We start from the raw sequence: 23,793 nt of genomic DNA, 5'->3' as shown, positions 1-23,793 counted from the left end.
TAATATCCCAATTAACTTAAATTGTATGACAATTTGTCCCTGTTCACTTTCTTTTCCCCAGAGAGGGGTCCCACTCTGTTGCAGAGGCTAGAGTGTAGTGGCACAACCATAGCTCACTGCAGCCTCTAACTCCCGGCTCAAGTGATCCTTCTGCCTCAGCATTTCGGGTATTTACTTTTTTTTTTTTTTTTTTTTTTTGACCAAAATGTTTGAAACAACTAAAGCAGGTAAAAAAAATTAGAAAAAAAAGACAAAATAAAAGATAAAAGGAAACTATTTAATACATGTAGAGGAAAAAACATTAACAATAAAAAACTAAGATCACGGAAATAGATCATAACCTTTTCTTAATACATTATGAAAGTTGTTAAATCACTTTAAGAAGAACATGCTATATGCTTTGTTCCCACTAAACTTTGGCACAATATAGATATAATTGTGGCACATTTTTTTCAGGGTTCCATATATTATTTGGAAATACAACTAATGCTGGTCCTCATTTTGAAGAAAACCCATTATAAATTTGACATCAACAAGTCACATAAGCTCTAAGCTCCCATTTCACAGTATAATCTATTAGTACAATCCAAAGCAAGTAATTTCAAAGGTGTACATAAGAGCAATGTTAATTCGAGGAGATCCATAGGCTTTCCCTGATGTCTTAGCATTTGGTCATCTGAGGGAATCCGGATGAAATACATTTTTGCAAATACAATGCATCCATGAAAGATGCCAAATGATCTGTTTAGGACATACCCGATTGCAGCAGGGGTCAAGCGAGTGTGCAACTGAGGGGTGGTAGAAGTAGTGGTGGTTGTTAGGGAGCCATCATTTCCAGTCTTCTCCCAGTCAAAAGGGTCACTCTCAATTACTCCAAAAGTCTTGATGCTATTGTCAAACACGGATGTAAGAAGCTAAACCACAAAAAAAAACTAGAGTAAGTGAACAGTAAACACAGTCGCTTTATTCTATGAGAAAGCACACTAGACTCACAAAATGATTTTGTAATGTGATTTTCTTTAAAAACTGATGATTCAAATTGAGAAATCTGAATAGGAACTATATGTGGATGATGACATTGAATTAATATTGATTTTTCTCAGTTGCATAGAATGTTTCTGTTTTTGAGAGATACATAATGAAGCAACGTGTCTATAACCTACTCTCAGATGGTTTGGCTAAAGGATGTGTGTTGTTTATAAGTGTCTATGTTAGTGTACATTCAGTTTAACCATCTATTTTATCATTTATTTGTCAAAACAAAACAAGGTCACTTTTATATGTTTCAACCTAAAAAAGTAGCCAGCGTTAACAGGTGATGTGTCTAGGTAAGGGGAGTATAGAAGTTCATTGTGCTTTCCTCCATTTTTTTTTGTAGGTTTAAAAAATTCTTAAAATATGTGTGTGTATGTTTGTGTGTCTCCATATACAAATTATCAAAACATTGCTTGATTTATATTGTTAGTTTGATATATATTCTGTATAATTTCATTTTTTGTCTTTCAATTCCTCAAGTTTGATATGTTCTTGAGAAGGATCTCATAAAAGACCTTTATTGTTTCTGTCGGTAGGCACCATTTCCAATTTTATGATTATAGCTTCATTCTCTCCTCGTCATTTCTGGAACTGTTAGTATCCTATCCTCTGAGATTCATCTTGTGCATTTCCTACCCAGACCTGAAATCAGCACTGCTTTGGAGGATTTTGCACAGGTCTGATTTAGGTTTTAAAAATATTACTCCACCAGCCTGGCGAACATGGTGAAACCCTGTCTCTATCAAAAACACAAAAATTAGCTGGGTGTGGTAGTGCACGCCTGTAATCCCAGCTACTCAGGATGCTAAGGCATGAGAATTGCTTGAACCTGGGAGGCGGAGGTTGCAGTGAGCCGAGATCGTGCTACTGCACTCCAGCCTGAGTGACAGAATGAGAACCTTTCTCAAGAAAAAAAAAAAAAGATTACTTCAGCTATTGAGTGGTCAATAGATGCCATAAACAGGGATGGGAATGAGGGTACTTGGAAAAGATGGCCAGTTAAGAGATTACTGTCAGCTAAACCAGCATGGTAACAGTAAAGGTGATAAGAACTGGACATAGATTTCTGTCCTGAGTCACTGGGTCAATGCAGTGACATGGAAAGCAGTGAGTTTAGGGAGGAATACGAAATGCAGATATAAATTTGGGTGTCATCAGCATATAGATATCAAGAGATACCAGCCGATGGGTCCTATTTTTGTTTATGTAAGTCACCTACATTACAACTTAGACTTCTCCAAATGTCAGAGGTAGAGGGCTGTAGAAAACACAAAGGAGGAAATAAAGATGGACTGGAACCTAGGATATGGGAATTGAAGTGCCAGACCTTTGACCCTCTCTCCTAACTCTGAAATCAAGGTTCTCATAGTTTCTCACAGAGTGAGATGCATGCTTCCTGGAAGGTGGAACCCCATCCAGGGGAGCCTTGCTATGTGAGCACTTAGACTGCCACTGCTGAATTCTCCGTCTATATTGTGCTGCAACAGAAATGATCCTAAATGGTTTTTATGTCAGATGTCCTTTTATCATGGAATTATTTTCTTACATCTATCATAGTATTGTATGTCTTAGAAAATGTATTCTATGGCACTGGACCTCAAATTAGAAACAGTTTGTTACTATGATGGTGATATTAGACACCAGCAGCAGGAGACAGAAAGACAGCAGACACAGAACAAAAGAAACTGGAAAGCTAAAAGCACTGAGGCACTTAAAGGCACCCTAGTGGGAACAAATGGTCAGACTGGGCAGAGCTCTGCAGATATTTTAGAGAAAAACATTTCTAATCTAGCAAAATAATCTTCTAACTCGGGAGCAGGGTGGCGCTAAATCCTAACCTTCCTCAGACTGGAACAGTAGAAACAGGACAAGTCAAGGACTTACTCTTCTGGTAACTGAATGTGTTACATCATGTTTGGCTATGATAAATAATAAAAACAAAAAACTCTAATTCAGTTAGTCAAATAGATTTTAGAATAAAAACTACCTTGTAAGTCACCCACATGGTATATACAGTATATGTAGTGTGTGAACATATGTCTGGGTGTATATATATATGTGTGTGTCTGTTACATTTGAATAGCCCTCATTGTTTTTCTACTTTTTATTATTTTTATTTTATTTTATTTTATTTGAGACGGAGTCTCACTTTCTTGCCCAGGCTGGAGTGCAGTGGCGCAATCTCAGCTCACTGCAACCTTCGCCTCCTGGGTTCAAGCGATTCTCCTGCCTCAGCCTCCTGAGTAGCTGGGACTACAGGCGCATGCCACCACACCTGGCTAAATTTTGTATCTTTAGCAGAGACGGGGTCCATGTTGGCCAGGATGGTCTGAAACTCCTGACCTCAGGTGATCACCCACCTTGGCCTCCCTAAGTGCTGGAATTACAGGCGTGAGACACCGTGCCCAGCCTCTCATTCTTTTTTATATCCCAATATCATTGGGAAACAAAGCACTTTCCCATCAGACCAGGGACTCACTGTGGCAGTAATTCTCAAACTGGAAAGAGAGAAGGGAAAAATCTGAAAAAAATCTTCCAAATGATTCCAATGCTTCCCTCTAAAAGGCATGTCCCATATCTCTTCATTGATAATCTCTGAAAATCTAGTATACATCTGACTCCTTCTTTTACTTAATAATATATTCTTAGAAAATACAAATTCATCTACATTTAGAGTCTAAGTTTCTCAAACTAGGGTAACAGGTACCCCCAGGGGATGCAGCCATATGCCAGAGAGAATTTAAAGTGATTTGACAATGTGGCACAGCTTCCTGGAGTATTTTACACAGAGGTATGACATTTATTATAATATTTTATAATACAGTGGACACAAAGAAGTTGGAAAGCAAAATTCAAATGAACTTTTAAGATAAACCAGGAGAATACAAAGAAATTTTGGACTTATAGTTGACACTGTAAGGCTATTCCCAGTCTTCTTGAGAAATATGCTTATACTTGGCTGCCAGAGGAGTAACTGATGAAATAGTGTGAGAAATACCAGAAGCAATCACCTTCGGGAAAGTGAATTCTCTGTAAATGGATGTAGGGAAGGGAGGCAGTTAAGTGAAGGGGAAGTTGTGTGAAGAGGAGGAAAAGAGGAGGGAGAACCTGAAGAAGGTAATGCTATATAGATTGAGCATCCCAAATCTGAAAATCAAGAATCCGAAATATTCCAAAACACAACTTTGGGTGCTGACATGATGCTCAAATGAAATGCTCACTGGGGCATTGTGGATTTTGGATTTGTGTTGCTCCACCAATATAATGCAAAATAATACAAAATCCTAAAAAATCTGAAATCCAAAACACTTCAAATAAGGGATAGTCAACCTGTATTACTTTTTGTTTGTTTGTTTTTGAGACGGAGTCTCACTGTGTTGCCCAGGCTGGAGTGCAGTGGTGCAATCTCGGCTCACCGCAGTCTCTGCCTCCTGGATTCAAGAGATTCTCCTGCCTCACTTCCCAAGTAGCTGGGACTACAGACACGTGCCACCATACCCGGCTAATTTTTTTTCTATTTTTGGTAGAGATGGGGCTTTGCCATGTTGGCCAGGCTGGTCTTGAACTCCTGACCTCAAGTGATCCTCCTGTCTCGGCCTCCCAAAGTGCTGGGATTACAGGCGTGAGCCAATGCGCCCAGCCCTGCATTACTTTTTATTTGGCCACTGTGTGGATTATTTGTGTCAATCCCTCTTCTACTTGCACTTATGAATAAGAAGCAGTCCATTTTAAATTTGATGGGATATTCAATACAATGATTTTTCAAAAGCAAATTATTCAAGATACAAAGTAATAAAAGTCAATTACAGCCTAGGCAACATGGTGAAACCCTGTCTCTAACAAAAATACAAGAAATTAGCCAGGTGTGGTGGTGTACACTTCTGGTCTCAGCTACTTGGGAAGCTGGGGTGGATTACTTGAGCCTGGGTAGGCAGAGTTTGGAGTGAGCTGAGATCACACCATCCAGCCTGGGTGACAGAGTGAGACCCTGTCTCAAAATAAATAAATAAACAATGAAAGTCAATTACTATGTCAGGATAATGAGATTCTGAGTAATGTGAATTAACTATTTTTCTATAATTCTAAAACTTTTATAATGAGCATGTATTAACTTTTAATAACTAGAAAAAAATCAACAAAAATATATTATTCTAAAATAAATCGACTATATACCTATATGCAGCCTACATAGATGCTTGGTGCCAGCTCCTACTACCTGAAATATCCTTACTCTTTATGGCCGTCAGTCATCTGACATACACACAATGTCTTGGTGAAGCATTTCTCTTATCCTTAGCATAAAGTGCAATCAATAGCTGTATCATATTTACCTCCATGTGAAATCCCAGTTTGCCCTTTCAAAGAGAGTGTAGACCAAGTCCAGCTTTTGCAAAACCAAGAATTATGTGTAAAGTGATATTAAGAACTCACTAACAATCCTGATTCCTGAATTCTCAGTTAATAAATTGTAAATTAGTGGATCAATAAAGCACTTAAGCAGGGGAGCACAATGGCAATGTTGGCTTGGCTGATTCAAAGGCAGATTATTTACTACAAAAGAAATTGCCCTACTTCAGTGACAAGTAGATGCAACAGAGGGAAAGAAATCCACACATTCTTTTTTCTTTTTTGGCAGAGCTAGCCGAGGTTTTATTTTGGATCAAAAAAAAAAAAAAAAAAGCAATTGAATTGTTTTGTAGCTGGAGACATGAGCAAGCTGGGGTCCCCAGGTAGTAAACTCCCACACAGATGGCTGAGGGCTAGGGAGAAGCCTCAGGCGGGTCTCCCATTTCCTGTGTTAACCTGCATAGCGGCCTCCCTCCTGGGGCTCTGTGGCAGCTGCAGGCGGGGCAGGCTAGGAGGAGCTGCTACAACTGTTCACTTGGGCAGGACGTTGGAGGACTCGGACACCAGATTCCCATCACGGGTTTCGTTCTTCACAACCACGACCCTGGAGGAGCTGGTGCGGCTGAAGGAGCTGGAGCCCACGCCACAGACAAAGCTGGAGCCCAGGCTGTAGCTGAGGCCAGGGCTTGTGAGGCCCCCATAGGCCAAGCTCTGACCACCTACATAGCTGCTGGTGATCTTCATATGGATACTCATGTTCTGCATCCCAGACTCCAGCCGGCTCTCTTCGCCCTCCAGCAGCTTCCTGTAGGTGGCGATCTCAACGTCCAGGGCCAGCTTGACGTTCATCAGCTCCTGGTACACAAGCAGCTACTGTGCCATGTACTGCTTGGCCCGCTACAGGGCGGCCTCCAGCTCAGACAGCTTGGCATTGGCATCCTTAATGGCCAGCTCCCCCACGCTGCTCGGCATGTGTGATGGCGGCCTCCAGGGAAGTCCTCTGGCCTTTGAGACCCTCAATCTTAGCCTGGAGCCCACTGATATTCCAGTTTATCTCAGAGATCTCAGTCTATGTATGCTGCAGGTCATCCCCATGCTTCCCAGCCAGCGTCAGAAGCTCCTTATACTTGATCTAGTACATGATCTCAGCCTCAGTCCAGCTGCGGTTGGCAATCTCCTCGTACTGTGCCTCGACCTCCGTGATGATGCTGTCCATGTCCAGGAAGCGGCTGTTGTAAATGGACAGCACCACAGACGTGTCCAAGACCTGGGACTGCAGCTCCCAATCTCCTCTTCACACAGCTGCCTGAGGAAGCTGATCTTGTCAGTCAGCCCTTCCCAGGAGACTCCAACTCCACCTTGTTCATGTAAGCTTCATCCACAGCCTTCTCGATGAGGACAAATTCATTCTCCATCTCTGTACGCTTACTGATCTCATCCTCATACTTGTTCTTGAAGTCCTCCACCAGCCCTTGCATGTTGCCAGACTCCGCCTCCAGCTTCAGCTTCTCCTGGCCCAGAGTCTCCAGCTGTCGCCTAAGGTTGTTGATGTAGCTCTCAAACATGTTGTCCATGTTGCTCCAAACCGTCTTCTGCTGCTGCAGGAGGCTCCACTTGGTCTCCAGCATCTTGTTCTGCTGCTCCAGGAACCGCACCTTGTCTATGAAGGAGGCAAACTTGTTGTTGAGGCTCTTGATCTGCTCATTCTCTTGGGAGCACACGGCCTGGATGTTGCGGTTCATCTCCAGGTTAAGGGGGCTCAGCAGGCTCTGGTTGACAGTGACGGCGGTGATGCCTCCCATACCACTGGCCCTACCACAGCCTCCACCTAGGCCACTCCAGAAGCTGCTGCTGCCCACTCGGGAGAAGCTGGAGGAGCTGATGTAGGCACCGGGCTCACACGTGTAGGAGAGGCTGCTGAAGGCCTGGGGGCCAGAGGTGGACACCTTGTGGGACTTCTGGGTCACCCTGATGGACATGGTGGAGGCAGGAGTGGGGGCAGGTAGGCCAAACCAGACAGAGATCCCAGAAGGAGTGGTCTGCACACATTCTTTACTTCTGTGCTTTCCTTGGGGAAAAAATTTAATTGCACCCATCCTCTAGCAAACTAAGCCAGCAAAATAATAATAATAATAAAATAAAGAGAATGAGTCAAAGAAGTTGCAACCTTTACCTGTTTTCATCATTAAATCAGGTGTCACATAGCAATGGGGATACATTCTGAGAAATGTGTCCATAGGCATTTCATTGTGCAAAGATCATAGAATGTACTGTGATGGTTAATACTAAGTGTCAACTTGACTGGATAGAAGGATACAAAGTATTGATCCTGGGTGTATCTGTGAGGCTGTTGTCAAAGATTAACATTTGAGTCAGTGGACTAGGGAAGGCAGACCCACCCTTAATTTGGTGGGCACCAACTAATCAGATGCCAGCAAATATAAAGCAGGCAGAAAAACATGAAAAGGTGAGATTGGCCTAGCCTCCCAGCCTACATTTTTCTTCCATGCTGGATGCTTCCTTTCCTCCAACATCAGACTCTTCAGTTTTGGGACTCGGACCGGCTCTCCCTGCTCTTCAGCCTGCAGATGGCCTACTGTTGGACCTTGTAATCATGTGAGTTAATACTTAATAAATTCCCCTTTTTATATATATATATATTCCATTAGTTCTGTCTCTCTAGAGAACCCTAATACATGTACTTACACAAAGCTAGATGGTACAGCCTATTACACACCTAGGCTGTATAGTATAGCCTATTGCTACTAGGCTACCTATCTGTGTAGCATATTATTGTACTGAATACGGTAGGCAATTGTTATGCAGTGGTTAGTATTTGTGTATGTAAACATATCTAAATATAGAAAAGGTAGAGTAAAAACACAGTATTATAAGCTTATGGGACCACTGTCATATACGCAGTCCATCATTGACTGAAATATCATTATGTGGCGCATGACTGCATATCAAGATACTGGAGATTCAGAAGTGCCCCCCATGGTTGGCTGCCCCAGGACCTGAGGCAGGGTAAGGCAGCACGGTCACTTACTCAGTCAAAAGTTCTGGCTGATATCAGTCTTCCCTTTCAGGGGCTCAATCAGTCCAAACGGTAAACTGCCTGGAAATATAGTACACTAAGGCTTTTCAATGCCTCCTCATAAGGCCAATAAAAAAGGTAAACAACATTTTCTTATTGCTGTGACAGGACAAAGCAGCAAAGAGGAAATAAAAGAAGTTCTACTAACATAGAAGGTAATGCTCAGTGAAGAAAAATGAGATGATTATAGGCACGGTGCTGTGGCTCACACCTGTAATCCCAGCACTTTGGTAGGCCAAGGCGGGCAGATCACCTGAGGTCAGGAGTTTGAGATCTGGCCAATGTGGTGAAATCCCATTTCTACTAAAAATATAAAAAGTAGCCAGATGTGGTGGTGCATGCCTGTGGTCCTAGCTACTTGGGAAGCTGAGATGAGAGGATTGCTTTAACCCAGGAGGTGGAGGTTGCAGTGAGCCAAAATTGTACCACTGCACTCCAACCAGGAGTGCCAAAAAAAAAAAAGAAACAGAGATTACTATAAGCAAATGCAGCATCACGGAGGTACATGTAAAACCACTTACATTTCTAACATTTACATGATACTTTAAAATTTACAAATTATTCTCATAATTACCTCATTAAAAATCTTAACAACGGCCAGTCGCCATGGCTCACACCTATAATCCCAGCACTTTGAGAGGCCGAGGTGGGTGGATCACCTGATGTCAGCAGTTGGAGATCAGCCTGGCCAACATGGTGAAACCCTATCTCTACTAAAAATACAAAAGTAGCCAGGCCTGGTGGCACATGCCTGTAATCCCAGCTACTTGCGAGGCTGGGGCAGGAGAATTGCTTGAACCTGGGAGGTAGAGGTTGCAGTGAGCCGAGATCACGCCATTGCACTCCAGCCTGGGTGACAAGAGCGAAACTCCGTCTCAAAAAAAAAAAAATCTTAACAACAATGCTGTGAAGTCAGTATTTCCACCATTTCACCGACTACAAAACTGAGATCTAGAAAGGTTATCTAAACAGTATGTGGCAAAGCACCAATTTAAACAGGTCTTTTAAGTATGGTGCTATTTCTACTATAGAAGAGTTACAGCCAGTCAGCAGGCAGGGTAAAAACAGCATATAGTTGAAATTATCCTTGAAAACACCTTAAAATGTCCACAAAGTACAGAATACTACCATTTCTCCATAGGTGCAACAGAGCCAGTTTTTCCTCCAGCTCCAGAATAGATGTCTTTTCCTCAGATGAATGTGGATAAAGTAAGCTGGCTGCAGACAGCAGTCACACTTGTACCAAAAAAAGTACTCTGCTTTCAACTATTGGACTCATACTTGGTGCAGCCTGATTTGGGGCCACTGGACTGCTGTCAACGAGAAGACTTAGAGAATAGCAGATGCTTCAGGGCACTAAATCATTACCCTCACCATAAGGCATGACTAAGCCAAAGGGCAGGCAGAATCACAGATGTTAAGATTTTTCTACCTCCTGAACACACAGCTGAATTTAAGTGAGTCACGTAAACACAGTGTGACTCTATTGTATTCTACAGCTACATCAAATATTCACTCCTTGTTTCAGACATACATTGACCGCCTACTGTCCTGAGTGCTAGGAATATAAATGTTAACAAAACACAGTCCTGTCTTTGGGTGGTTTACATTCAACAGAAGCAAAAATCAAGCAGATTTAATTGAATTTTTCACTTTTATTAAACGCCTATCATTGTGCTATGTTCTTGAGAAAACTGAGATAAATGTGCAAGGCCCTGGCTCTTAAGGAGCTTATATAATAAAGAGACAAAACAAAGTACTGCTGCGCTAAGAGCTGAACAGAAGAAATTACTCCAGTATGGAATACAGAAGGAATGGAAGGGATCAGAGGAGACTGCGGAGAAACTGACATCTGAGCTGGGCTTTCAATTTCACAAGATAAGCAGTGTTATGAAACAGAGGCACATTCCAGGCAAGGCACACTGGGAGAAGAACTGGTAATCTCATTTGACTGCATCGAGGGGTCTAATATGACTCACATAAGTACAATGGGGAATGAAAGGAGATAAGGCTAACAGCGCCAAGGCAAGAAGTCACCCATTTCCCTCCATCTCTACTACTTCTCTCAAGTCAAGGTCATCATCATCTTGCCTCCTGGCCAGAAGGGAATACTCTATCTCCTAGCCTCCCCTGCAGTTAGTGTTGGGTCAGTGTGATTGAGTTCTGACTACTGGGCATACACCAGTGTTGTAGATCACTTCCAGGCCTGCCTGTAAAACCCCTAAGCCATCATCCACACTATTCCCTTTCCTGATAATAGTAAAAGGCCATGTATTAAAGACAGCAGTGTCAATATGTGGGCAGATCCTGGATTTTCAAGTTACTCTTAAAAGTTGCCTAGGAGAGTTGTACAACTTGACTCGTGTATTATATGATCAAGAACCTTTATGGTGTTAAGACACTGATTTTTAGGCCAGGCATGGTGGTTCACACCTGTAATCCTAGCACTTTGGGAGGCCAAGGCGGGTGGATCACTTGAGGCTAGGAGTTTGAGACCAGCCTGGCCAATATGGTAAAACCCTATCTCTATAAAAACCCTACACAAAAATTAGCTGGGCATGGTGGCATGTGCCTGTGGTCCCACCTACTTGGGAGGCTGAGGTAGAGAATCACTTGAATCTAGGAGGTGGAGGTTGCAGTGAGCTGAGATCACACCATTGCACTCCAGCCTGGGCAACAGAGCAAGACTATGTCTCAAAAAAAAAAAGACACTGATTTAAAAAAAATTATTTCTTTCCAAGGCATAGCTCAGCTTATCTCAGTACCTTCCCAACTAGTCTCTGATTCTCCTTTGTTTCATTTGGATGCCCATAACTGCAAAAGTAATCTTCTTAAAGCACAAATCGCATCACCATGGTCTTGTTTATAACACTTCCAAGGCTTTGTGTTGTACTCAGAATAAAAATCCAAACTCCTTAAAAAAGCCTACAAGGCCCTGCATAATCTGGTTTCTGACTCTTTCCAACCTCACCTCAACCTGTTCTCTCTCCTTATTTACTGTCTGGCCACACTTGTCTCCTTTCAGTCCTTTCTCCCATTAGGGCCCACGCATGTGCATGTTCTTCCCTCGGCTTCTAACATTCTACCTCTTATTTTTGCTCTTCACATGGCCAACACAATCCCATCTTTTGGGGCTTGGCTTACAATCAAGCTTCTCTAACCTGTAACATAGGACAGCTTTGAATGTGGCCCAACACAAATTTGTAAACTTTCTTAAAACATTATGAGATTTTTCTGCAATTTTTTTTTTTTTTTTGGCTCATCAGCTATCATTAGTGTTAGTGTATTTTATGTGTAGCCCAAGACAATTCTTCCAATGTGGCCCAGGGAAGCCAAAAGATTGGGCACCCCTTGGCCTTACATGGTAGCTTTAGAAAGAGACCTTCCTTTACCACTCTATTTGATACGAGGTTCCCCCTTGTTTTCAGCTTAACCTTTTTTCTTGTTTGCCTCACAAGTAGCATCTGTGCCCTCAGAAAAATTTAATTCAGATGTTATCAGAGTCAGAGGATCCTACAACTGCTCTATGTCCCCCAAAGCAAGAGGCAAATCTACTGCATTTTGACGTAATCTACATTTAAATAGTCCCATTCCTAAACGCGGAAAGTATATTAAGAAGATTAATGAAGTCTGCTTAGCTTTGCATTTCCTCTCTATCCTATCCTCTGATATTAGCAATGCTGTAGCAGTGGGTGAACTGGTTGAGATACACATTTTAGTTTCAGTTTCACCAACTGTGTAAATATTTATGGATTTCATTAGTCTTCTCAACTTGCTAAGTGATGCTTAACATAATTTGAATACTCTAATAAAGATATTTGTGTTCTTATCAGGATCATGTGATCCTATTATTACTAGTATTGTTATTGAGATGGAGTCTCACTCTGTCACTCAGGCTGGAGTGCAGTGGCACAATTATGGCTCACTGAAGCCTTGATTCACTCAAGCAACCCTCCCATCTCAGCCTCCCAAGTAGCCGGGACTACAGGTGCATGCCACCACACCTGGCTAATTTTTTTGTTATTTGTTGATTGTTGTTTTGTTTTTTGTAGAAACAGGGTCTTACTGGGTTGCCCAGGCTGGTCTCAAACTCCTGGCCTCAAGTGATCCTCCTGCCTCAGTCTCCCAAAGGTGCTGAGATTACAAGCATGAATCACTGTGGTTGAAACACTCTATCTCTTATAGTTGTTATAACATTTAGAATCTAAAAAATAATATTTATAGGAACATATCTGCTTTAATCTTGTTTATAATTCTGATATCTTCACATTTATTTTAACAGACAGAAAACAGTATTTAATCACTTATAGGGTTAATTTTTCTTGTATTCTCTGTGTAGGAGACTGTTGGTAAAGACTCAATTAAATTTACCTAACATTTGTTGAAAATTTAGGTGCCAGGTGTAATATGGGGTTAAAAAAAAAGACATGGTTGTTTCTCCAGGATTTAAAAGCTAGCTAGGAAAACAGAATCATACATAAATACTAAGTACAGATAAACTTGATGTAATTTCACAAAATAATATAAAACTTCTCAAAAGCAAATTTCAGCCTTTATTGTAAAGTGAGACACATAAAAGATTCCTGGTAGAAAACAAAATAGTTATTCTCTCTAGGTCCACACCTGATGTCAGAGTGAACGGTAGCAGCTATTGGATGAGGTGTTGGCCATGTGCAACATGTTGAAGTAATAACATTCTATGGCAAGATATTCTAAATTTTAAAGATTTATAAAATACACACAAAGCTCTGTAAAACTGCATCATTTAACACTTTGACTATAACAAAAAAATTGACTTTGGTCTTAGCTCAGAATAGACAAACCTGGAAACATATTATTGCTATTTGACCTTTGATGTAGCTAGGGAAGCAGTCATACTAAACATGGATATGCTTTTTGCTTGTTGATGAAGGAGGTTTATTGTTGTTTTTGACTTGACTGGTTGTCCCATGAAAAATCTAAAATTTTGAAAGAAAAGACCAGGTATGGTGGCTTCATGCTGATTATCTCAGCACTTTGGAAGACCAAGGCAGAAGGATTGCTTGAGGCCAGGAGTTCGAGACCTGCTTGGGCAACATAAGGAGACTTCATCTCTGCTTAAACAACAACAACAACAACAACAACAAAAAAAGCCAGGCATGGTGCACACTTGTAGATAAAGCTACTCAGGAGGCTAAAGTGGGAGAATCACTTGAGTCTTGGAGGCTGAAGCTGCAGTGAGCCGTGACTGCACCAACTGCACGCTAGCCTTGCTGACAGAGTGAGACCTTGTCTCAAAAAATGTTTTTAAATAAAGAAAATAAAATCTTGAAAGAACAGTAAGTAAAATCAAATTCAGGAATGAATCTCAAGCTGTAAAATTAATCACAGGGACAGCATTAGTTCACAAGACCATTCAGATTAAAAGTAGAGTTATTTTTCTCAAGATGAAGACTGAGCAGAAAAACAAGAGGCAGAAGCTGCAAAGCTCAGGCTTTTGAAACCTGATGTCATATTGATACAAGTCATTAGAACACACCCATCACTTCCATCAACATCTTTTTTCAATTATCCTTCTCCTGTCCACCTGCCCTCTGTTCTCACTCACTGCTTATGAAAGATCAGAGCAGGAAAGAGCTGGATTATTTACAGAATCTGTGAAACAAAGTAATGTTATGCCTGTTCTCTTTCTTCCAAAAATGGAAAATTACCATACTTTGCTTTGTTATTAAGTGACAGAAAAGCCCCTAGGAGAATGTCCAACTGAAAAACTTGAGAACAATAATTTGTTAGTTTAAAATAATCATAGATCTAAGTTTCAAACTTTAGCTGGTAAATATGATAGTCTTCTTTAGACATAGGTTTAACTAAGAAGAGAATGTGATCGAAGTCTTTTACTGTCCTAAATTTCCCTATGCAAATTTTGTCAATAAAAAATTATTAGCACTCAAGATGGGCAAGTTGGAACATTTTTCACCTCCTCTTGAATCTAGTCTTACAGGTATAATTTCATTGCTTTAAGTAATGTGAACGCTATACATTTCAGAAAATACATACAAAAGACAAATATAAGAACACATACAAAAACAACTCACACACAGTGTATCTTCTCAATTTGTTAGGCAGTCCCTATTGTTTACAACACAAATTGGTATATGTGTGAGAAGACAAGCTCACCCATTTAAGGTCTCTAAGGACTCATGGCTGTATGTTGCCTCTGCTTTATATCCTGTTTGTATCTTATACAAAAGCAGCAATTTCACAGAGAAATGATTACTATATGCAAATACATTCACTGTGCTATAGATACTTCTTAGTCTTTTGACTGCACAACACTGACAATACTTTAGAATTTAACTACCATTCTCATGCAGTCTATGTGTTGTCCTTTGTAAGAATGATATACTAATATATATATAGTTTATATATACATTATATATATATAATATAATTCTTATTACTCTATGTGTGGCTGCATTTATGTTTGCGGTGGTAGCAATTATTTGGTATTAAGCCCTGACCAAATTCTCCCTGAGAGCAACAGAATCTTCTGAAATACCGCTGGTTGGGGTTAGGGATGCAATTTGTAGTAGACCAAATAGAGCCTTCTAAGGCTCATTAACTGATGCTCTAAGGAAATGATTCTCTGACCACAGACAAAATGGAGCCAATTTTCATTGACCGCTGTCCCACAGCATATTAACATACGATATGCTGCCCTAAAGCCCTTGACAGATGCATTACCTAGTTGGACATTTCCTTCTGGTCAAAAAATTCGCTATAGAATTCACATAATTTCAACTATCAGCAGTTCTATATGCTGAAAGAATCATGCAGGAACAGTAAAATTTGTTACAAGATGAACAAACCTAAAACTCTAATGAAGTTAAGTCCATCCAGAGGGATGAAACATACACACACTGACACTCCCATCACAAGTTAATTTCACCATGTTTCTCAGGATGTATTAAAACAGTCTGATTCTAAGGACCTCCCCTACTCATTTATAACACCTTCAAAGCTACAATAAGTGAAAGCAGAGACTAACAGAGAAAGTAACTAACCCACAGAACTCACAAAGATGGTTACCTGGTAGTCTGGTTTTGTAAAATAATCCAAAGAAGAGATATGGTCTAGAAAGATGCTGAATTCTGGAGGGAGATGTTTCAGCATGAGCCTGTGGTCATACCTCTCCTTAATAGAGCCTACTTGCTCCTGGGAAGTAAAGAGAAAAAGAGCTACAGTCAATTTCTCTTGGCGGTTAGGCATTAAGAGCCCCTCAGTAGCCGTCTCAAGGGTATATACTAGGGAATGAGATAGTGGGTAATTAAGTATAAAGCAAGAACTGAGCTCTTACTAACAGCTTAATGTACAATGTTTTAAAATGGAAAAAAACTATTATGCAGAACCAAACAAGTAGTACAGAGTTCTGCATCAGTATACTGATAGTCCCCAAAAGAAATTATTTAATTTAGTTTTCTGAGACAGGGTCTTGCTCTGTCGCCCAGGCTGAAGTGCAATGGCATGATCACAACTCACTATAGCCTCGACCTTTGAGACTCAAGTGATTCTCCTGCCTCAGCTTCCCAAGTAGCTGGGACTACAGGCACATGCCACCATGCCCAGCTAATTTTTAAAAAATTTTTGTAAAGATGGGGGTCTCGCTATGTTATCCAGCCTGGTCTCGAATTTTTGGGCTCAAATGATCCTCTTGCCTCAGCCTCCCAAGGTGCTAGGATCACAGATGTGAGCCATTGCACCCATCTCAAAATAATTTATCTTAAATCTGATCTACTTTTCTTTATCAAGACATGTGTTTACAGTTTTCTAAATCAAACAATACAATGTGACAATCAAAAACTAAAAGCTTACTTGACTTACAAAAACGAAGGGGAGAACTAATAAAATTAAAAGCTAAGACGGAGGGCTATAAATTAATCAGAAGCAATTAGTGTTTATTCTCCATGTACACAGAAAAATCTCATAACATTAATATGATCTCTAACGTCAGCTCAGAGAGAAAAATATATATACTGGGATATAGTAAAAGTGCTTATAGATTTTAAGTCTTATACATAGGTATATTTTCAACAAAAATGTTTATTCAGGAGATATTTTTATTTCTTCCACCAAAATTGACATCTCCATTCCCAAAATTACCTTGTCCTTTATTTTTCTCCATGGCAGCTGACCAACCACAAACTCCACTAACATGTAGAATAAGGACCAAAGGTCATCATGTCTTCCCATTTCCTTCATAAACAAAACAAAATCCAGTCACATTACATTACTATTACTTGTGAGTACATTACATTGGTCAAGGCCTAACCATTTTGTTTCACCTTATTAGGTGAAAAATGTAAATTGATTTCCCAAAAAATTATATGGTAAATATATATATATATAAAAATTTACATAGAAATACAGCAATCTATATGGCAGAATATACAAATAGAAAAACCTTTTGAAACAAAGGACACCCCAAAACATGGAAATGCTGGAAGTAATATAACAGCCCATTAGTTAATGTGTTCATTTAGAAGAAAGAGAACTCTTAAAAGCTATTTTTTTTTAAAGGTGGAAATAAGGGAAGCAAGCTGATGCTGAAGTTTTGGCTGCTCTGGGGGCATCTGTCATCAGCGTATCCGCCAGGAAGGGGACAGGCATAAAGGCCTTGGGCCTACATAGGACAGGAGTTGTAACTGAGATACACCCCACCCCCACCATACAGCTAGGGCCCTAAAAGGGTTACATCTGTAGTGTAGCATTTGGTGTGTACATTATACTATAATAATTGTTTTCTGCAAAATTTAATGGCTATCAAAAGAAAAAAATGAGTTTAAAAAAAATTGCCCTGAGAATTTGTTACCATAGGCCTGTCCCTCATTTAGACTTGGGGGTTAAATATATACCTGTGTGGTCTGAAAAACCAAGGGTGATCATGCCCTGCAGGAATGACAGAAGCAAATTTGTTCTCTCAGGATAAATACATCCCTAAATTCAGACCTCATAGAAGTGCTATACAAAAAGCCTCACCAAATGTTCATTATTCAGACTTATAAAGTATATTAATAAGCTAATGTCAAAAGAAGCTACAAAAAGTAGAAAAAAGTATCCAAGGATTTCAGAAATGGAATTATAGGATACGAAGAATGTTTAAAATGTTAAAATGAAAAATGGAATCAGTCACCAGAAAAGAATCATATTCAATAAAAACAAACCAAAACCCAACCGGATTTGAAAAATGACTAAAAAGAACATCTAGAAATAAAAAGCACAATTATAGAAATTAAAAACTCAATGGACAGGTTTAAAGGCTGATCAAACACAGCAGAAAAAAATCAATTGGAAAACAGATCTGAAGAAATTATCCAGAATGCAGCACAGAGACACAAAGAATTAGAAAATCCAGTAGTGACCTTAAAAGGAAGTACAAAGGACAGAATAAGAAAACCTAAGAAAGTCTAATACATCAATTTGGTGACTGGGCAAAAAGGGTATAAAGAGAAAAGGAAAAAGGGAATATGAGAATCTTCCAGAATCGAGGAAAGACATGAACATTTTGGTTAGGAAACACATCAAATCCCAAACAGATAAATATTTAAAAATCCACACCTAGGCACATTTGAATGCAGGACTCCAAAGACAGAAGATACCAAAAGTATTCAAATAAAAAGGACAAATTGGCTAGGCATGGTGGCTCATGCCTGTAATTCCAGCACTTTTTTGGGAGGCCAAGACAGGTGAATTGCTTGAGCTCAGGAGTTCCAGACTAGCCTGGGCAACATGGCAAAGCTCCGTCTCTACAAAAAATACAAAAATTAGCCAGGTGTGGTGGCGCATACCTGTGGTCCCAGCTACACAAGAGGCTGAGGTGGGAGGATTGCTTGAGCCCAGGAGGTTGAGGCTGCAGTGAGCCGAGATCATACCAGTATACTCCAGCCTGGGCAACAGAGCAAGACTCTCTCAAAAAATAAAAAATAAAATAAAAATTTAAAAAGGACAAATTAAGGCCGCACGCGGTGCCTCATGCCTGTAATCCTAGCACTTTGGGAGGCTGAAGCTGGTGGATTGCCTAAGCTCAGGAGTTCGAGACCAGCCTGGGCAACATGGTGAAACCCCGTTTCTATTAAAAAATACAAAAAATTAGCTGGATATGGTGGCATATGCCTGTAATCCCAGTTACTCAGGAGGTTGAGGCAGGAGAATTGCTAGAACCCAGAAGGCAGAGGTTGCAGTGAGCCAAGATCACGCCATTGCACTCCAGCCTGGGCAAGGGAGGGCGAGAGAGCAGGACTCCATCTCTTAAAAAAAAAAAAGTAACAACAATAAATAAAGTAACAAAGATGTTCTCAACAGTGACCCAAGAAGCAGAAGAAAGTAATTTTTTCAAAGTATTGAGATAAATATTAACAAGATTAAAATGTAAAACAACAATAAGACAGTATGACAGAGTTCAAGTGTTTTTTTGTTTTGCTCGTTTTTTGAGACAGAGTCTCGCTGTAGTCAGCCCAGGCTGGAGTGCAATGGGGCGCTATTGGCTCACTGCAACCTCTGCCTCCCAGGTTCCAGCAATTCTCTTGCCTCAGCCTCCCGAGTAGCTGAGATTATAGGCACCTGCCCACCACACCCGGCTAATTTTTGTATTTTTAGTAGAGACGGGGTTTCACCATGTTGGCCAGGCATAAGTGTTTTTAAAAGTCCTTGTATTATTTAAGAATTATTTATGTTAAAACTTTAAGATTTGGCAAGGCATGGTGGCTCATGCACGTAATCCCAGCACTTTGGGGGGCCGAGGCTAGAAGACTGCTTGAGGCCAGGAGTTTGAGACCAGCTTGGGCTACATAGCAAGACTGTCAATACAAACAATTAAAAAATTAGCCAGGTACAGTGGTGTGCACCTGTGGTTCTACCTACTGAGAAGGCTGAAGCGGGAAGACTGCTTGAGCCCAGGAGTTCAAGGTTATAGTAAGCTATGATCCTGCCACTATACTCCAGCCTGGGCAACAGAAAAAGACCCTGTTTCTAAAAAGTAAAGTTTAAGGAACCAGAAAAAGAGAAATGGCGTGTATTATTTTTAGACATTATCAAATCAGGGATTCAGAGTATGGGGAAAAAAAGCATATTAGAATTATCTGGGAAACCTTTTAAGATTAGACAAGCAACTCTGGAAGTTCCAAGAGCTGCACTCCTGCATCACCTCACAAACAATCGTTGTGAACTACATTACTGAGTAAAAGCATTCTACCCCTCGGGTGTGCTGGGAGCAGAAAAGAGGGTTAAGAACCACTGCTATATACTATCAAATTCCTCTACAAGGTTAGATGAGTAACAAATAAGCAAGTTATCAAGTGTTAAAGGACACTACACTGGAAAGGCTTTTAGAAGAAACTGCCGCTGTCTAAATTAAAGCAATAAAAGTACATAATCTCTTTCTATTCGCTATTTTGAAAATGCTTATGTAGCTATTATAATCTCTGAAAATACTTACATTTATCTTAAAAATAATGTACTTTCACAGATTCCAATGTTGACATAATTCTTTAATAAAATTAATTGGAAAACCTAGTATTTCTAAACTTTTATAAGAATCTATCAGGAAAAGAAGAGAAATTCTTTTCAAGGCAAAGTAAATGACTAGATATCATAAAATAAAGCAACACTGAATCAAGTGTTTAAATGCTTGGCAGAGTGCTACACACTGAGAAAAATGGCTTTATTATTTTCAATTTATAATCACACCATAGGAAACCAAATTAACTGGAGCATAGCATTTAAGACCACAGTATACTCTTCCTATTATATGTTGGTCAAGTTCTCATTAAAGCAATTTTGGCTTATCAGAACAGGAACAAGGTAAAGAAAAGAATCAAGAAAAAACACTTTTCTCCCTATTTTATCAAGGAATCACTTGTTAAGCTTCTCAACTCCATGCAAAAAAAGTTAAGGGGTTGATAATCCATAAAAATGCCCACTTTTCCTACTCATAAAGTTCGGGATGAAGGGGAAAAAGTCAGCGCAGAACAAAGGGACCAAAGGAAGGGGGTGAGGGAGATATTTTTAAAATTTAACCCAAGAGGAAAGGGATAATTTACTAAAATGAACATTTTAAAATTGTCTGTACTTGAAATCTTCATGAAAACAAAAGGTTTGGTAGGGAGAGGGATATCACAGATTAGATACATATTACAGATAAAATGATGACTCCACATTTCATTAGGTATTGATAGTATTATATTCCCAAATAATTTCTTGAAATAGTACACAGATGTTCAATCTCTTCCAAATTTTCTCTCTATATATATATGTATTTTTTTTGAGACGGAGTCTCGCTCTGTTGCCCAGGCTGGACTGCATGGTGTGACCTTGGCTTACCACAACCTTCGCCTCCCAGGATCAAGTGATTCTCTTGCCTCAGCCTCCCAGTTAGCTGGGACTACAGGCGCACACCACCATGCCCAGCTAATTTTTGTATTTTTAGTAGAGATGGGGTTTCACTATGTTGGCCAGGCTGGACTCAAACTCCTGACCTTGTGATCTGCCCACCTTGGCCTCCTAAACTTCTATATTAAATTTGTTAATACTTACATCTAATTAAGGACACAGATTCCCCATGGACATAAATACACTTAGCTATTGTCTTTTCTGGCAAATTCAATTTTATTTTCCAAGCAGCTGCACATATCTATTATCCACGATACACTATACCATGCATTAGTATTACCAATTCCATTACCATCACTGCCACACAAGAATGAATTAGGACAAACATTTCAAGCAACTTTGTAGCTATTAAAGGGATCCTCAACTTTCAAGCACTTTCCATACCTTTGTTTTTATTAAGAAGTCAGTCTCACTTTGGGAGGTGAAGGCAGGCGAATCATGAGGCCAGGAGTTTGAGACCAGCCTGGCCAACATGGTGAAACCCCGCCTTTACTAAAAATACAAAAAATTAGCTGGACGCGGTGGGGGGGCACCTGTAATTCCAGCTACTCAGGAGGCTGAGGCAGGAGAATCACTTGAACCTGGGAGGTAGAGGTTGCAGTGAGCCAAGATCACACCACTGCACTCCAGCCTGGGGGACAGTGCAAGACTCTGTCTCAAAAAATAATAATAATAATATAAAATAATAATAAAAAAATAAAAAAGAAGACAATCTGATTTAAGCTATTAGCATACTTATACAGATATGACTCCAGTTCAGATACCTACCCTGTTCCGATGTGCATTGATTGATGCATAACGAACTGTCCCTCGAAAGCCTGCCACAGCTCGAGGCTACAACAAAGCCATGCAAAGAATAATAAATGAGTTTCAAACAGCAATACACTTGGCACACTTGAACCCATGAAGTAAATGCAAGAAACATGTCCTTTATTGTCACAATAAAACACTATTTAATTTCTAACTTTCAACTATGAAATTATAAGAAATTAGAGAGATTATCTCTAAATCACATCTTTAAAAAAAAAAAACACTGATAAAATTGTAATTTTCAGTTCCGTTTTTTCCTACCTACATTTTAAAATACAGGGGCATTTATGACATCTATACAACTCTGTATATTAGAAAATATTAAATGCTTTCATATACCCATAATCATGAGAAGCATCATAGTATATACATTAATATTCAGGTTCTGGATACAAATAAATATATTTAGATGGTGAGGAATCACTAAGTAACCTGAGATACCAAGCTCTTCATACCTTGGCTATTTCATTCAAACTCAATTCAAAGGTAGTGGCAACTTGTACCCTACCTTCGTATGCAATTCATGTATTAAAATTCAAGTTATTGGGAGCTTAGTATGTGCCACATACTAGAAATAACACCAACATGAAAAATATATGATCCTAGTCCTCAGAGAACTCAACTTAGAATAAAGTCCAGGCTTTTTACTTAGCCTATAAGACTTTTCATGATCTGGCATTTGTCTCCTTTCACAATGGATTTACCGTGGTTTCTTTTATGACCAATTTTAGTTTTAGCTCAAAACAGTGCACACGATTCTCTCCAGTTGGAATCCCAGCTCCTTGAATCTCTCCAATGGCTAGCTCTTCTACTCCATTTTAAGGCTTCTGCTCACATGTCACCTCCTCAGAGAAACTTCCCTTAATCATTCTAATCTAAAATACTACTCCCCCCATCTGTAGTGCCACTCTATTCTTTTACTCTGCTTTATTTCTTTTAACACCTTTACTACCCCCAAATCAATTTTATTTATATTCTTATTCTGTTTATTGCCCATTTGTTTAGATTTTAATTTTTTTTAAGAGATAAGGTCTCACTCTGTAGCCCAGGCTGTAGTGCAGTAGTGTAATCATAGTTCACAGCAGCCTCAAATTCCTGGGCTCAAGTGATCCTCCTGCCTCAGCCTCCCAAGTAGCTGGACCTACTGGAGTGTGCCACCACATAGGGTTAATCTATTTTAATTTGTTTACTGCCTGTCTTCTTTTAGTCCATGGAATATAAACTCTGTGTGGGTGAGGTCTTTGTCTTGCTCATTTTACAAATATAGATATAGACTCTGAGAGGTATGTAACTTGTCTAAGGACACAAAAATCAGTAAATAATAAAACCAGGCATTAACTAAGGTTTTTCAACATTGTCTCCATTCTACTGCTCCCCAAGAAGCAAGTAAGTACCCTGAGGATTCGTGGGTGGCACTGTAGCTCAATATGAAAACTGACAAACTTGAAAATGATCATAGACAAACTTTTCATTAGTATAATTTTTTTTTTTTTTCTTAAGTAACCTCAAATTTTTCTCAATTAGTATGTATTACTTTTGTAGTCAGAAAAGACAGTAAAAATTCCTGGCCAGGCGCATTGGCGCACACCTGTAATCTCAGCACTTTGGGAGGCTGAGGTGGGCAGATCACAAGGGCAAGAGATCGAGACCATCCTGACCAACATGGTGAAACCCCATCTCTACTAAGAATACAAAATTAGCTGGGCATGGTGGTGCATGCCTGTAATCCCAGCTACTCAAGAGGCTGAGGCAGGATAATCACTTGAAGCCGGGAGGTGGAGGTTGCAGTGAGCCGAGGAGGTGGAGGTTGCAGTGAGCCGAGATTGTGCCACTGCACTCCACTCTGGGCGACAGAGTGAGACTCTGTCTCAAAAAAAAAAAAAAAAAAAATCCTTAGCAGAATAATTTGGTCATATGTTACCGCATAGGATAAACAATCTATGTGTTCTTCCTCCATTTTCTTATTTTATAATCTATGTTTAATCAAGTTATCTATTTCATTTCTTCCTTCATTAAATACTCTCTTTCCCTTTACTTTTGTTTGGTTTTTAAGACAACTATTTTAAAATATTCCCTATTTA

The 23,793-nt window shown here is 39.8% G+C and overlaps 1 protein-coding gene and 1 pseudogene across 9 annotated transcripts in view; both read right to left on the bottom strand.

The window, feature by feature from the left end:
• Window positions 1-23,793, bottom strand: part of TTBK2 (tau tubulin kinase 2) — a 168,436-nt gene that overhangs the window by 43,701 nt on the left and 100,942 nt on the right. For all 9 annotated transcript variants that reach the window (XM_033190394.1, XM_033190392.1, XM_033190395.1 and 6 more), the window contains 4 exons: window positions 21,671-21,736; window positions 16,619-16,711; window positions 15,548-15,673; window positions 757-914 (listed from right to left, as the gene is read on the bottom strand). In XM_033190394.1, the coding sequence (XP_033046285.1) occupies window positions 757-914; window positions 15,548-15,673; window positions 16,619-16,711; window positions 21,671-21,736 (443 nt within the window). The remainder of the gene's footprint in view (window positions 1-756; window positions 915-15,547; window positions 15,674-16,618; window positions 16,712-21,670; window positions 21,737-23,793) is intronic.
• Window positions 5,054-8,499, bottom strand: LOC117070796 (annotated as a pseudogene).

The sequence above is a fragment of the Trachypithecus francoisi genome, unplaced genomic scaffold (genome assembly GCF_009764315.1).
Source record: "Trachypithecus francoisi isolate TF-2019V2 unplaced genomic scaffold, Tfra_2.0 Lachesis_group3, whole genome shotgun sequence".
Lineage (NCBI taxonomy): Eukaryota > Metazoa > Chordata > Mammalia > Primates > Cercopithecidae > Trachypithecus > Trachypithecus francoisi.
The sequence above is the reverse complement of the archived record's forward strand: the minus strand, read 5'-3'. Positions and strand labels throughout refer to the sequence as shown.